The 13,747-nt window shown below is 47.2% G+C and overlaps 2 protein-coding genes across 3 annotated transcripts in view; both read right to left on the bottom strand.

Moving 5' to 3' along the window:
• Positions 1–2,484, bottom strand: part of L3MBTL1 (L3MBTL histone methyl-lysine binding protein 1) — a 29,980-nt gene extending 27,496 nt beyond the window's left edge. The window contains exon 1 of the mRNA XM_042813004.1: positions 2,430–2,484. The gene's annotated coding sequence lies outside the window, so the exon portion shown is untranslated. The remainder of the gene's footprint in view (positions 1–2,429) is intronic.
• Positions 2,485–7,630: 5,146 nt separating this feature from the next.
• On the bottom strand, positions 7,631–12,188 carry SRSF6 (serine and arginine rich splicing factor 6). Of its 2 annotated transcripts, none has more exons than XM_042813009.1 (6): positions 11,928–12,188; positions 11,489–11,646; positions 10,119–10,246; positions 9,683–9,891; positions 9,238–9,327; positions 7,631–9,109 (listed from the first exon to the last, which is right to left on the bottom strand). In XM_042813009.1, exons 1-6 carry the CDS (start codon positions 12,032–12,034, stop codon positions 8,752–8,754), a joined length of 1,050 nt encoding a protein of 349 aa, XP_042668943.1. In that variant the 5' UTR covers positions 12,035–12,188; the 3' UTR covers positions 7,631–8,751. The 2 variants fall into 2 exon arrangements, with proteins under 2 accessions (XP_042668943.1, XP_042668944.1); XM_042813010.1 differs by having other exon boundaries at positions 11,498–11,646.
• Positions 12,189–13,747: the final 1,559 nt, after the last annotated feature.

Raw genomic sequence — 13,747 nt, 5'->3', positions numbered from 1 at the left:
CCACATCAGAACATCATGTAAAACCATGGGAGTTAAAGAGCTCACGCTCTGCTTCTGTGGACCGCCTTTTTGAGCATTTTGGGTCCTCGGATGGGAGGGGAGGAGCGGCGTTCCGGAGGACCTGGCGGGCAGAGGAGGCAAGGCGGAGCTGCTGGCAGGACAGCGGCTGCTCGCTCTCGGTTTGCCGCGAGGAAAAAAGCACGTGCTTCCATGCGGAGTGCTGCAGTGCGACTGCTCGGATGCTGTGTCGTATTTTGGAAACTCTTGTTTCTCTCATTTGGTTAGATTTTGTTAGATCTAGTAAATTACCGTTCCTCCTCAGATCGCTGCCGTTGTTTTTTCTTTGTTAGATCCATTTGCTAGGCTCCCTTCCCCCCCCCCTCCCGCGGCTCACGGCCCGCCACGTGCCTGGCCTCATTAGTCACAGGGCGAACTGTTAATAGGTAGGGTAGTTTTTTTTCTTCTCTTTTGTCTCCCGCGTTTGTGCCCCTTGGCACAGATTCAGATGTAGAAATAAATCCGTGACAAATTCAAGAAGACATGATGCGCAACACCATGCTGCCAAACCTGATGCCTACCAAGGAACGTTTTGTTGAGAAAAAAGAGTGGAACTTAGAAGTGTCATCTCGGTGTTCGTTGTTACAGCTCGTATGACTTCTATGAACACTCGTCATGCGGAAGCGTATCTGATTGCACAGAACATCAAACCCACTGACAGGGCATTCCTTGAGCAGTGTTTGGTAAACGAAGAAACAGGAAAATCCAGAGGAAGAAATTTGGAGAGTAAAGCTGCTCTCTTCAAGTTTTACTCCTTGGCAAGAGATGAAAGTTCTGATGCTACAGATACGGCTCTGCTTGCCATTTTTCTTAGAAGTATTGACAACGAATATCACATCACTGCTTTGGTGCCATTGAGACACAACTAAATCCCTCCATTTGTATGAAGCAGTAAAAATGACACGAGAACAGTTTTCCTAAACTATCAACGTATCTGGCACAGCTGCTGATGGTGCCCAGTGATGGCTAGTGAAAGGGGGATTTGTAAAATGAATAGAAGACAACACCAGCGCTGCCAGCAACTCACATCTGATGGTTATCACCAAACATCAAGGAAAAGTATGTGCGAAAGAGCCTTAAACGTGGATAACGTTGTGCAAATCATCAGTACTGTGAATTTCATTAAGTCCAAGGGACATCATTTGCCCTTCTGAAGGAAGATGGCTGGGGGGTGGGAAATGCTCCCAAGATTTTACAATCTGTGAGATGAAATCACGGCATGTATGGAATCAAAAGGAAAGCTGGTGCCATTAGTTGGAGATGGAGCATTTTTGGTAGATTTGATACTCATTTAAATGAGCCACATATGTGTCTTCAAGGTGAAAAATAGCTTATCTGCGCTATGTTTCAAATCACAGCAGTGTTTGGAATGAAAGTTAAATTACTGCAAGCTCAAGACACAGCAAATAACATAATGCATTTTGTGAAGCTGGCTGAACACGGTACTGTGAATGGCAAAAACTAGGCGCCTTGCTTTTCGTTCTGATAAAGGAATGAGAGGATAAGTTTCAGACCTCTGACAAAAAAACCAACGTTTTTTGGTACTCCTGCAGCTGTTTCCAGCTGACACAAACGCGCTGCCTGCGGATATCCAAACCAACGTGCCGCCTCGCGACCCGACGCGTAAGTGAGGCACTCCTCGCGTCTCTGCCCCGGCGGAGCCCCGCGCAGCGCTGCGGGAGGGAGAGCCGGTCGGGGTGCGGCGGCGCGGGGCAGCGATGAAACCTCGTGCCCTCCTGCCGGAGAAATGCGCACCCACACCTACTTTTTTTTTTTTTTTTTTTTTTTTTGTAAGATACGCCCCCCATTGTTTGGAATAGCGGTTCGTATAAAGACAAAACACCGCGTTGCGATGCAGCGGCACGGGCGCGCGGCGATGCGGGGCAAACCCTACCCCCGCGCTGCTCCACGGGCCCGGGCGAGTGCCCTGCGCTGGGGGCCGCCCGCCCGCACCCCCCGATCTCCTAAGGGCACGGCTTTTTTTCGCAGCGCGAAAATGGCGGAGTTTCCCCTCCCCGCGGGGTGCGCCGGGGCCGCCCCGTCTGCAGGGGGCGGCGCGGAGCGGAGCGGAGCGGAGCGCCGCGGGAAGGCGCTGCCCGCCGGGCTCCGACCCGCGCCCTCTTCCCGCCCCGCCGCCCCTGGTCACGGCGCGCCGCCCGCTGCCCTTCGAGGAGAAAGAAAGAACGTAAGAAAGAAAGAAAGAAAGAAAGAAAAAAATAAAGAAAGAAAGAAAATAAATAAATAAATAAATAGAAACCAAGGCGAAACCCGCGCGGGCCGCAGCGCCCGGCCCAAGTGCCGGGAAGCGCCGCCGCAGGCCCAGGCTTGGCGGTGCCCTCCGCCGCCCCGCTGACCCGCACGGCGCTGCTTACCGGCAACGGCGCTGCCGACCCGCTCAGGGCGGTGCTCGCGCTGCAGGGAGCGCGTTGCGCAGATGCGGGTTGGGCCGCGTTCCGCGGCGCCCGCGCGGCCCGGAGCTGCGGAGCCCCGCGCCGGGAGGGCCGGGCGTGTGCGTGAGTGAGAGTGTGCGGGGGGAGGGGGCGGTAATTGGGCAGGTTGGGAATGTATGTACTTAATGAGCGCCGTCGCCATGGCAACCCGCGCATTCCTCGGCGCCGCACCGTCGGTTCCCGGTCCGGCCGCGCGATTTCGGGGAGAGGCCCGACGGCAACGCCCGGGCACGGCGCACGGCCGCGGAGCGGGGGAAGGCGGCCGGGAGGGTTCCAGGCGCGGCCCGGCTGTCGGCGGCAGCTCTGCTGCGCTCGGGACGTCCGTGAGCTGCGGCGATAGCGGTGAATCCGTCTCTGCTTCCCGGTCCTTCCGTTCCTCCCGGCCTGCAGCAGGAGCGAACAGGCACGAAGTGCTCGGTCCTCACAACGTGAACTGCGGGGCTGAGCTCCAGGCTCCCACAGGCTATTTGGGGCAGCGACGTGGCTCAAATGGCATTTTCACTCCTCTTTCTTAGAAATTTAAGCTTGAAACTGGGTTACGTTGGGCAGGAAGAGCAATCAAACCCATCACGGCTGGTAAAGTACCTACCTCGTACAATATAGATAGAGCTGCAGGACCACACAACCGGCCCCTTAAACCCCATCCGAAGCAGGCCAACAACGACAGCACAGGAGCAAGCTGTTGCTATGGACTCCCTGCCACTTCAAGCACTTCAACGTGCTTGAATTTGTGCACTCCAAAACTTTTAACATGTTAAAAAAGGTGCAGAAGCTTGATCAAGCAATCAGGAAACAACTGACAGGTGTCTCCTCTGCTGGCACTGCCTTCTTTCCCGTTTTTGAGTAAGCACTTGTACTAAAACAGGGAAGACAGTCATCCCATAATGCATTTATGCTGCAGTAGGAGGTTCAAACAGATTCAATGAAGAGCAGTGACATCCGTCACTGCAAAAGCAGCCAGAACTCACCCTCCCTGCACTGAAGGCACACACCGTAGGTCCTCTGTTCTTGGCAATATTTGCCAATTTTTAAAAAAGTTACAAATTCAAGAATGCTGAACACCTGAGGAACAGCTGGTATTGGCAAAAACAAAACAAAACAACCCCAAACCATGAGGGCTCTGTGAACCTTCCGGCTGCTGTACTACACTGGTGTTCTACGTATCTGTTCCACTTCCCTGTGCCTCAACTGCCCTTTCTGCAACCTCCGTTATGACAGCCTCTTTTTATTCCAATTTAGTTCTTTGCAATGTTTATATTTACTTTTAAATGGCTCTTTCAACACATTGCTCCTCTCAGTTCCTCACAACACTTAACCCTGCACTGAGCAGCATGGCCCTACCAGTCAGCTCAGAACAGGAGCTGCCATCCCAAGCACCATCCACGTGCAAACCACTGCTGCTCCACAGGTTAACTGCAATGTCACTGTGCCACTACAATCCCAAGAAACTATTTGCTGCGTTATTTTCATCTCACATTGATGCTGAGCAGCAATGCTAGTGGCTGATGCTAAGCAGAAGCACTGTGTAACGAAAAGGCTTTCCACTTTACCTGTTTCTAGAAGCAATGTTTTTCCTGCTTGCAAATCAATCAGGTGCAACTGTACATCATCACACCAAGCAGATGAGACATGAGCTATCACACATCTACTAAACAGTAATATTTACTTTTTAAACACAATGCAATCCTATTCCAGATGCACAGACCAGGGAGTATTTGTCCAATCCCACCCACAGCACTATCCATGAGTACAAGCTGCATCTTTCAATCACTTTCAACTGCAGCTTCACCTGCAGAGCTCTCCTCTCCATTATTTTCAGTATTCTGCACTGAAATCACAGAACTGTCTGGTCCCAGTAAGTCAAAACACTTGAGGAAAATTTAAGAATTTTGCTTTTTAAAATGGAACATCTTCACTCATTTTGTAAACATTGGAGATTCCTAAATCCAAATAACTGTCCCACAGAAGCAGCTTCCTGTAAAATGATGCACCCCTGGAGTCATAATTACCCCAAACCCTATTCAGAGCTATGAACCATTGAAAAAAAAAACATTCTAAAATGTGTGTTAGCTGTATGCATCAACTTACTACCACTACTTGTACAGCAGCATGTGTCACACCAACTGCTATGATGCCCCTATGCTTGTATTTAGCTAACCAGCTCAGATCATTATTGAAAGATGCCACTAAAAGGGTTTGAGCCATTTCAGAGAAGTCGACTGCAGATTTTTATTGAGCTGAGCTCAAACCCCACAAAATCATGTAGAAGCAAATGAACTTCCCCTCCAACATTCACATCCAGCACAACTAAGTGTGAAGCTTTGAGAGTTTAGCTACTTGATTCCTTCCAGCTAAACACAAAACTAAGTGTGGGAAAAATAAGTCAATCACAATGCTCTTATGATCCCAAGAACAGATGGTCAAGTTTGTGAACTGTTCATATCTGCCACTACACAAGAGTTTTTCTTTTCACCTTTTAAAGTAGTGCATTCCTTTCAGCACTGAAAAGCAAACAAGAAATACAGCAAAGATCTGCTAACTCTGTTGCAGGAAAATTTTAAGTACGTATCTTGCGAAGTTTTCCATGTTCTCTCACGGGGGTAATGGAACATTGCTCAATTGGTTTTGTTTGGTGGGTTTTTTTGTGTTTTTTTTTTTTTGCAGACTCCTCAACTTACCGTTTGCAATCTGAACACATCCCCAGATTCACTCTTTGACTGAAGAGTACATTAATCACTGTTCTCCTTACAGTGCTAACAAATTAGATTTAAGAATTAGAAATAATTCATACCAGGTATGAAGTAACAAGCACAGCAAGCTTGTTTAGTTCATTTGCTGCATTTAAGAAGTGATTTCTGAACACCTACCATGAAACAAGCCTACATGGCTGCCTATTAAGGTATGCTGGGAGCAAGACATTTTCACGGTGGCATGCAGAAGCAGGACAACTTGTGTGGACTTCAGTAGTAGTGCTAACAGCTTCTGAAAATGAAGTGTTGTGGTTGCAAAGGCCAATGTAATTGCCCCCAGGCCTTGGCACTGCTGAGGAAGCATCTCTACAGATCTGCCCCATTCACTGGTTTTGGGGTATCAAACTACTAAACAGTTAGATGCTCAACATGTGCTCCAACCTCAATCACTACCTTAACTTCAGGCTTATCATCTACCCAGTTCAGGAATAATCACATTTTACAACTTTCTTCATCAGACCTGGTGCATTGTTTTATTTTCTTCTCCATTAAAGCAGAGCTAGAACATGAGAGGAAGGCCCTTCCTGAGCTGGGAAAAAAAAGGAATCCTCTTCTGACATACTGACACTGGCAGGCAAGGCAGATTAAGTTAAGGCAAATACAATCAAGTCAGCACGAAGCCCTGAGCGATAGTGTATTACCAGATAGCCCACTGCGGTATAAGAGTCATTGGCATTCCTCTCTCTAAGGAAGAAATTGCAAACACACTGCCACAGCTCCTACTTGAGCAGTGAATTATTTCCTGTTGTGCAGATCCAGGAATCTCAACTAGTCCTGACCACTGACTGTAGTGCAGCTTCTCTGCAACAAGGTTTCAATTCCCTTCCAAAGCTGAAGAGCACCCACATGAAGCACAAACTGTCCTACTGCTTATCAGCAGTTCCAGACACAGCACAGACATGAGGTGTTTCCACCATCTGGGTTTAAGGCAGGTACTTTACATCACACAAAAGGCCAATGTGGTGTCAGGTGGATGGTTGGACTGGATGATCTTCGGGGTCTTTTCCAATCCTGGTGGTTCTGTGATTTGCGCCAAAACAACATTTAAGGGGAGAGGACTTAAAAACAAACAGAAGAAAACAAGGAAAGCCCAGGTACAGACTCCAGTGCATTCACTGCGATTCCCAAAGCTTTAACAGACCAGCACTGATTTCCCCTTCAAAATTTGCTGTAAGACAGAACGTTTTGTATCAGTCCTACATATCTGATGACCATGTATTGTTCATCATTCATTTTTTTCCAAAAGCAAGTTTATGTTGCATTGTATCTAATGCAGAAAGAAGTCAGCATGCCTAATAAACATGCACATCCCTGAAAAGATGGTTCCAACATCAGGTTAAAATCTGAGTAACACCAAATGCTTTTGCCTTTAATTCTTCCTGCTACATGTTGTAGCTGCAAAAGACTGCATGCATGCAAGGCTTCCATGCTCTTCAAGTTTAAGACATTATTCATCCAAACTATAAAGTCTAAAAGATCTCAAACGTACTTGATCACATACAACAGACTGAGTTTTTTCTTAACTCACAAAAATGGTTTTGAGGAACATGTATTTTACAGAAGCCCCAGAGTATAATTCAAGGGTAGTAGCTCTCCAGAAAATCTGACCTACATCCTGAGAAAGACTAAAAATATATACACATCCCTCCAGAAAACAAGGAAATTGAATGTTTTAGTATAATTTTAAGGGATTAAAATATTTCCAGCCATGTATCTTAGATCCACCCAGCTTCTGTTGAAGTTCCCAGTAAATACCCACAGTTGAAGAAAGAAGGGAAAGTATTAAGGGAAAGTATTATGAGCAGCTCTTCCATGCTTGGGATAGACAACACAGACAACAGTAATAAATCTTTTGCCACTACAAAGAACAAAATGAAATTGTTTCAGTTCAGGTTTCACTAGGGTATGTGCTTAACGTCAGCCAACTTCACTCATCTGTCAATCCCTAGAACAGCACCTAGTACACAGCAGGCAAAAGGAGAAAGCTCAGGCCTTCCAGCTGTGATGAGGAATCTTCGGGTAAAGCAACTCCTGGCAAGTCAGCATCACATTGGTGGCACTGGAATATGCACCAGAAACTCCTGTGCATGATCCAATTACCTGAACAGATTTCTAAAATCCTGTTAAGTCAGAGATGTTCTGAGGAAAAGACAATGAGTAACTAAAGAATTTCTCAATGAAAAACTGTAGTTTGCTGACCAGCGCATCTCAGGCACAAAACCAAGTTTGATTTTGAAAGCTCCCAACTTTCTTGTTTAAAAAAAAAAAAAAAAAAAAAAAATAGTAGTTAATCAAGGAGAAGTGTAAAGAAGTAGTGATGTCCCCAGGTTAAGGCAGAAAAAAAATTCCATTGCAAGCCAATAAACACAAGAGTTTGAGTCACCAATTTAATTTTATACAAGTCAAACTACACATTGTATAAAGAGTACAAGGCAGTTCTAATGTTGCATGTTACAAAAAAATCGATTTAGCTATAAAGGGGAGTTTTTAGGATGAGTTCTATTCCACAATTTAACTGAATTCGCAACTGTGGTTTAGCAAAGCATTAAGACTAGAACTCTAGCTTGAAGAGATTACACTTCCAGTAAAGTTCAGGTTCAAACACAATACAATCTTAGTTCTGAAGCAGAATGTTAACATAAATGAGTCTAAAGGGAGCAAAGAGTTTTATTTTAGCTAGTTTTCATATCCAATAGATATTTCAAGGCTGACAAATCATACAACATACTAGTGGACTTCAGCTACATCCAAGACACATTAGTGTCTGAGAACTGCCACTTGATAGTCAAGCAAAAAAAAAAAAAAACGTCAAAAAGCTTTCATTCTTTTAAGTTTCAAAACTATGATCTGTAGCAATACTGCATGACACAGGTTAAGAGTACCTTTGTTACCTTTAATACAGTCACAGTATTGGGGAGGAATGTTCTTTTGGCAAGTTAAGATGCAAAACAAATGCCCCAACTTGAGTTTATTGCTGGTCTAGCCTTTCTAGATTATTTTCTTGCTTATAGCTTTGCAGCCTGCTTCCACAAATGAAGATAAACCAGACAATTCTAATCTGTCCAGCAAGACTATCTTGCCTTCGGTAGCAACCTGTAAACCTGCTGAGTCAATGATACTCATAGTTCTAAAACCATGGGAAAAAAAGAAAAAGCCCAGATTTAAGCGTGTTATATTCAATTTTTAATATAAAAACCACTCTGTACTTTAGAGTAGGTAAGCAGAAATGCTATAAAATCAAAGCTCTAGCTGAATGTCTAAAAAAAAAAAAAAAAAAAGAGGTGGGGGCTTTTTCCGCTTTGTACCACACCATCTGATCTCGTTTTCAAATTCAGGATACAAATTAAAGCTTTACGCGTCATTACTTAGTTCATAGGCCATTTACTCCTGCAAGAGAAAAAACCGACTTCTGAAGAACTAACATAACACTAATGGCCTGACAAGTAGGAAAAATGTTCCATAATAGTGTGCAGGGTAAGAGGAGAGTTCTAGTCTTAATCTCTTGAACTAGATCTTGATCGTGAGCGAGACTTTGAACGAGATCTGGAACGGGACCTCGATGCAGCTCTTTTAGGTGGTGACTCTGAACGAGCCTTGGCAGATGGCTGCTGCTGCGGAGAATTGGAACGAGACCTACTCCTTGACCTGGATTTAGACTTAGTATCTCCTTTACCATTTTCTTTGGGAGATCGAGACCTGGACCTGGACCGAGACTTCTCAGACTTCTCCTTAGATCTGCTGTGAGAGCGTGACCCCCTGTCAGACTTGGGTTTTGATTTGCTCTTTGATCTGGACTTCCGGCTTTTAGATCTGGAACGTGAACGGTCTTTGCTTCGTGACCTGGATTTAGATCTTCCAAAAAGACAGACAGTTTATTCCGCATGAACTGAAATACACTTTAGCTGCTTTAAGTTGTTACCAATTAATAAGCAGCAGTTCTTGTATTAGCAGAAAGCAATGGATCCCAATGGATCCCTTACCTGGAACGACTTTTAGAGACACTACGGGACCTGCTGCGGCTGCTCCTACTTCTACGACTTCTGCTTCTAGATCGCCTTCTAGACCGTGACCTAGACACATTCAAACACAAGCAGATCCTTATGTTTGTTTGGTGTGCCCTGCCCCGCTATTAATCATAGAGAAGCTGTTAAAGAACTTCTCAGCAAAGCAACCACATCAAGATATTCCACTAATCCACCTCAACTCACAGTGTACTGTCAATTAATCTTATCATGTAAAAACTCTCACACCCTACTTTGCTGCATTATATAGAACAACTCAATGTTCTCAGCAATCACCCCATTCCTAAAACACCAACTGAAGGTAAACTTCAGGTCAGGTTGCAGACACGCACACACATACATGTATACTCTTAGTTTAATTTAACTTGTCTTGATGCAGAGACTGACATATCCCACAAGTTACCTTGACCTGCTGCAAGAGTAAGACCGCCTATGGCTTGACCGTGGCTTGTCTTCAACCAGCCTGATCTTCCTTCCATTTATCTCTGTGCCATCCAGTTTGTCCAGGGCACGTTTCATGTCTGAGTATGACCGGAACTCTATTACTCCTTCATTTGTACGTTCTTTGTGAGCATCTGCATAGGTCACCTCACCAGCCTGCCTCATAAAATCCTTTTAAAAGAAGATGGAAAATTATGCAACCATTTCATATGCTTGCATGCAGCAATTACATTAGCTTAAGAGACAAGTCTGAGCAGATGAAAAAGCTTTAAGTGTGTGCCAACCCTCATGTGCAAATGCCTCTCAATTATTTCCACCAAAAATAACATCCACACAGAAAGGAAGCTACTGCCCACTATAGATCACAACACATTCTACGATAGAACACTAATACATACTTTCAAATCCTGCCAACTACAGCGACTGGAAAGGTTTTCAACAATCAGTCTGTGCTCTGTACGAACAGGTGGTCCATATTTATCTCTTCCAGATTGTCTCCGACTGCTATATCCGCCACCACCCCCACCTTTATTGTACAAAGAAATAAAGTTAGATTGTCTCCTAGCATGAAGAAAATTAAAACGTTCTGAAAAAGTTAGTTAAACAGTTATATTTACTGGAGTAGGACTTTATTTCTCTACACCTCCAATAAACTTGCAATTTTGCCATAATATATACTAATGGCAAATCAAACAGACTGAAATCCTGTAAGTTTGTCTTCCTAAGATCTGTTAGAGAGTGACTGCTCCTTATTAGATTCACCTTGCTAAGTTTTATTTTACAGAACATTGTAAAATATAAAACTTAACTGATTACATGCATTTCTACATTTTACAAAAACGTTTACTAGTTACACTAAGTACTTACATCACAGTATGAGGTTTTTGGTGGTGGTTTGGCACAAAACACGCAAGGTAACAGTCACCTAGTTCAGTTTAACCAGTTTTGTCTAACCCTTGGAATCCTCACCATCACCCTGCGTCTAATGGCAAAAGGCTGCTGTCGTCATGGCTTCCGGTAAGGTCAGCCAAAGGGTCATAGGGCAAGGGTCACACAATGTATGGAAAAGCCATGGCCAATCAGGAAAGGCAGTCATCTTAGCCTCAGTGGACACAGCCTCAGCCCCACTGGTCACTTTTAAATTGAAACATCAAGGACTTGTTAAAAAGTTTGAAATTGAACATGCAACAATTTTAAACAACATACATTTGATTCTTTTAAAGACAGATTCCCACCCCCCCCAAACACCACCATTTCAGAGATTACCAAACAGCAAACCGCAGTACTTCAGTTACAGTACCGGGCAGGTAATGCACACAGCTCAGCTCCTCAAGAAGCTACACGAGTGAGCTGAACATAGTAAAGTTTACAGCACGCCCCACGAATACACCAAACTGCTGCTGGAAATCCTCCCCCACCCATCACCACTGACTGCTTCTACCCCAATTAGGCAGCGATATTTACTCATTAACATTAGCGATGGAACACCACTCTTATCTAAGCGCTCCTACGAGCGGGGAGCCCACAGGCTAGCAGAGCACATTATTTCTAAGCTACAAGAAACTCTTTCTAGAAGAAGGCCCCAATTTCGCAGCCAAAACTGCTCCGTTTATATTCTCTCTTATTTCTCCGGGGTACCCGAGCGCAGCGCGGCGCCGCGACAAAACTCAGGCAGCGCTCCCAGCGGCGCCCAGGTACCCCGCACACGCACCGACCCCCAGCGCGGCCCCGCCCGGCCCTCGCCCCGGCAGCCCCCCGCAGAACGGACCGTACTCACTGCGGCTGCTGTAGCTGTACCCGTCCCTGTCGCGGCGGGGGCCGCGGGCGTGCTCCACGATCACGCGCTCCCCGCACAGATCCTTGCCGTTCAGCTCGTAAACGGCATCGTCGGCGTCGCGGGAGTCCTCGAACTCCACGAAGCCGTAACTGCGTGAAAAGGAACGGTTCCGTCAGCCCCGGCCCCGCTCGCCGGCGGCTCCCGAGCCCGGGACGATGAAGGCCGCCCCGCCGCAGCGCCCCCGCTCCCCCCGCGCCGTCGCCATTTTGAGGCGGGCGCCACGCGGCAGCGGCGGGAGGCGCGGGACGGGCCGCCAGTGTGGGGGAGGGGCGGCCCCGCGAGGCCGTGGTGGGGGGGGGGGGGGGGGGGGCGGAAGGAAGGCCGCGCCCGGGCGCTCGCAGGCCGCTCTCGGCCTGCGGACGGCGCTCACCCGTTTTTGAGGTCGACCTCGAGCAGGCGGCCATAGCCGCTGAAGAAACGCTGGATGTCCTTCTCCCGGACGTGGTAGCTCAGGCGGCCGATGTACACGCGCGGCATATCCGCGGCCGGAGGGGGAGGGAAGGGGAGAGGGGAGGGAGAGAATAAAAAGAGAAAGAGAGGGAGAGAAAGAGGCGAGCAGAGAGCGGGAAGCGTGCGATCCCAAGCCCACAAGCCGCGACGCCGCGGCCTGCTCCGCAGCACAATGGCGCCCGCCGCCCGCGGTCGCTTTTATAGCGGGGGGCGGGGCCGCAGCGGACGTTACGGCGAACGCGGGTAAGGGGCGGGGCCGAGCCCGTGACGTCACCGCGCTGCCCGAGCGGGCCGGTGGAAGAGAGGTGCGTAAGGCGGTGTGTCTGCGCGCGTGCGCGTCTCTCTGCGCGTGTTGGAGCTCGCGGCGCAGGGGCCGCCTGTGCGCATGCGCGGGGCGGTGGCAGACTTTGGGTGAGAGCGGCGTTCCGCCCGTGCGCAGCGGCATTTCCCGATCGTGTGGGTGCGTGACCTGCGCCGCCCTGCCTGTGCTGCTGATGCGGGCGTGCGGCCTCCGTGCGCGGCTCGGCCCCGCGGCTGCACTGCTCTGGTGCTGCTCCCATCGCTGCTGAGCCGTTGTCCGTCCCGTTACTGTTATTTTTCACTCGTGCTCATTAAGAGGATAAAGATCCACGGATCCAAATTAGATAAACATTGGTTGTGATTATTCATGTGAAATTGTCCGTGTTAGTGCCCACAGCAAAGGAGAGCTGGATGCTAACATCTGGAGGAAGCAACCCAATTACGTAATTCTTGTTAAAATGCCTGTGCTGGCTTTCTGACAGTGTGTAAACATCTGCTTATGTTCAAGGAGAAGAGGAAAGCTAAACTACTTCTTAAGGGCTTCCCTGCAAGTGGAAACTCTTCATCATCAGAGCCTTAAATTAACTGCTTTTTCAGGAAAGGCTTGCTCTGTATTTTCACACAGCCCATGGAAATCCTGCCCCTGTCACACAAGTGCAGCGTCTCTGCCTCTCTGCATAAGGAGTTTCTTTCCCCTCTCCAGCAGGAAAAGAGAATTCTTCATGACAGAAGTGTTGTTTGTGCACCCTCTGAGCACCAAAACTTCAGCTGCTGTTTATTTCACCACTTTCTGTTTGGAGAATATGTCCAGACAATGCTGCAAAAATTGAAAGAAACACGGCTCGGCTGTGGGCTGTATGGAGCATAAAAGCACAAGTAGTCCCAGCACTTTCTTGGTTGTGTTTTGCTTGGAAAGAACTGTGACTGGGGCCTACCTACCCCAAGCAAAGTGGTGTCAAGTTTTGCAAACCACAGCAAACAGATGAAAATTGGTGTTTCTGTAAAAAATCCATTGGACAAACCCATCTCCTAAGAGCCACATCAAGTTAGAAAAAAAATAGCCAAATGAGTAAACAACAAAGTATAAAAGAGAGAAAGGTCTAGAAAGGGTCAAAATAGCACTAAAATGCATGTACTGGCTTAAAGGAATGTCTAGGATGGCAAAAGACAGAGAGTTGCCCCATTCCATCTCTGTTTGGCCTGGGTCATTCCTAGCAGCATGTCTTGCTGATGAGGGGAGCAGTGCTGCCTGGACCTTTCCAATTCTGGACTAGAACACATGCAAAGCCCATTCATTGGCAGAGGAAATTGTACAGTTATTTTCAATGCAACAGTGCCCATTTCTCCAGTGAATTTTCACACCTGTGCACCAAGTGCAAATATCAGAGGATGGAACTGTATGAAGTTCCATATTTCATATTCAACACTGATATTCCGTCA

The sequence above is a fragment of the Centrocercus urophasianus genome, unplaced genomic scaffold, assembly GCF_019232065.1.
Source record: "Centrocercus urophasianus isolate 14NV4802_14NV808 unplaced genomic scaffold, USGS_Curo_1.0 seq_1336, whole genome shotgun sequence".
Classification (NCBI taxonomy): domain Eukaryota; kingdom Metazoa; phylum Chordata; class Aves; order Galliformes; family Phasianidae; genus Centrocercus; species Centrocercus urophasianus.
The sequence above is the reverse complement of the archived record's forward strand: the minus strand, read 5'-3'. Positions and strand labels throughout refer to the sequence as shown.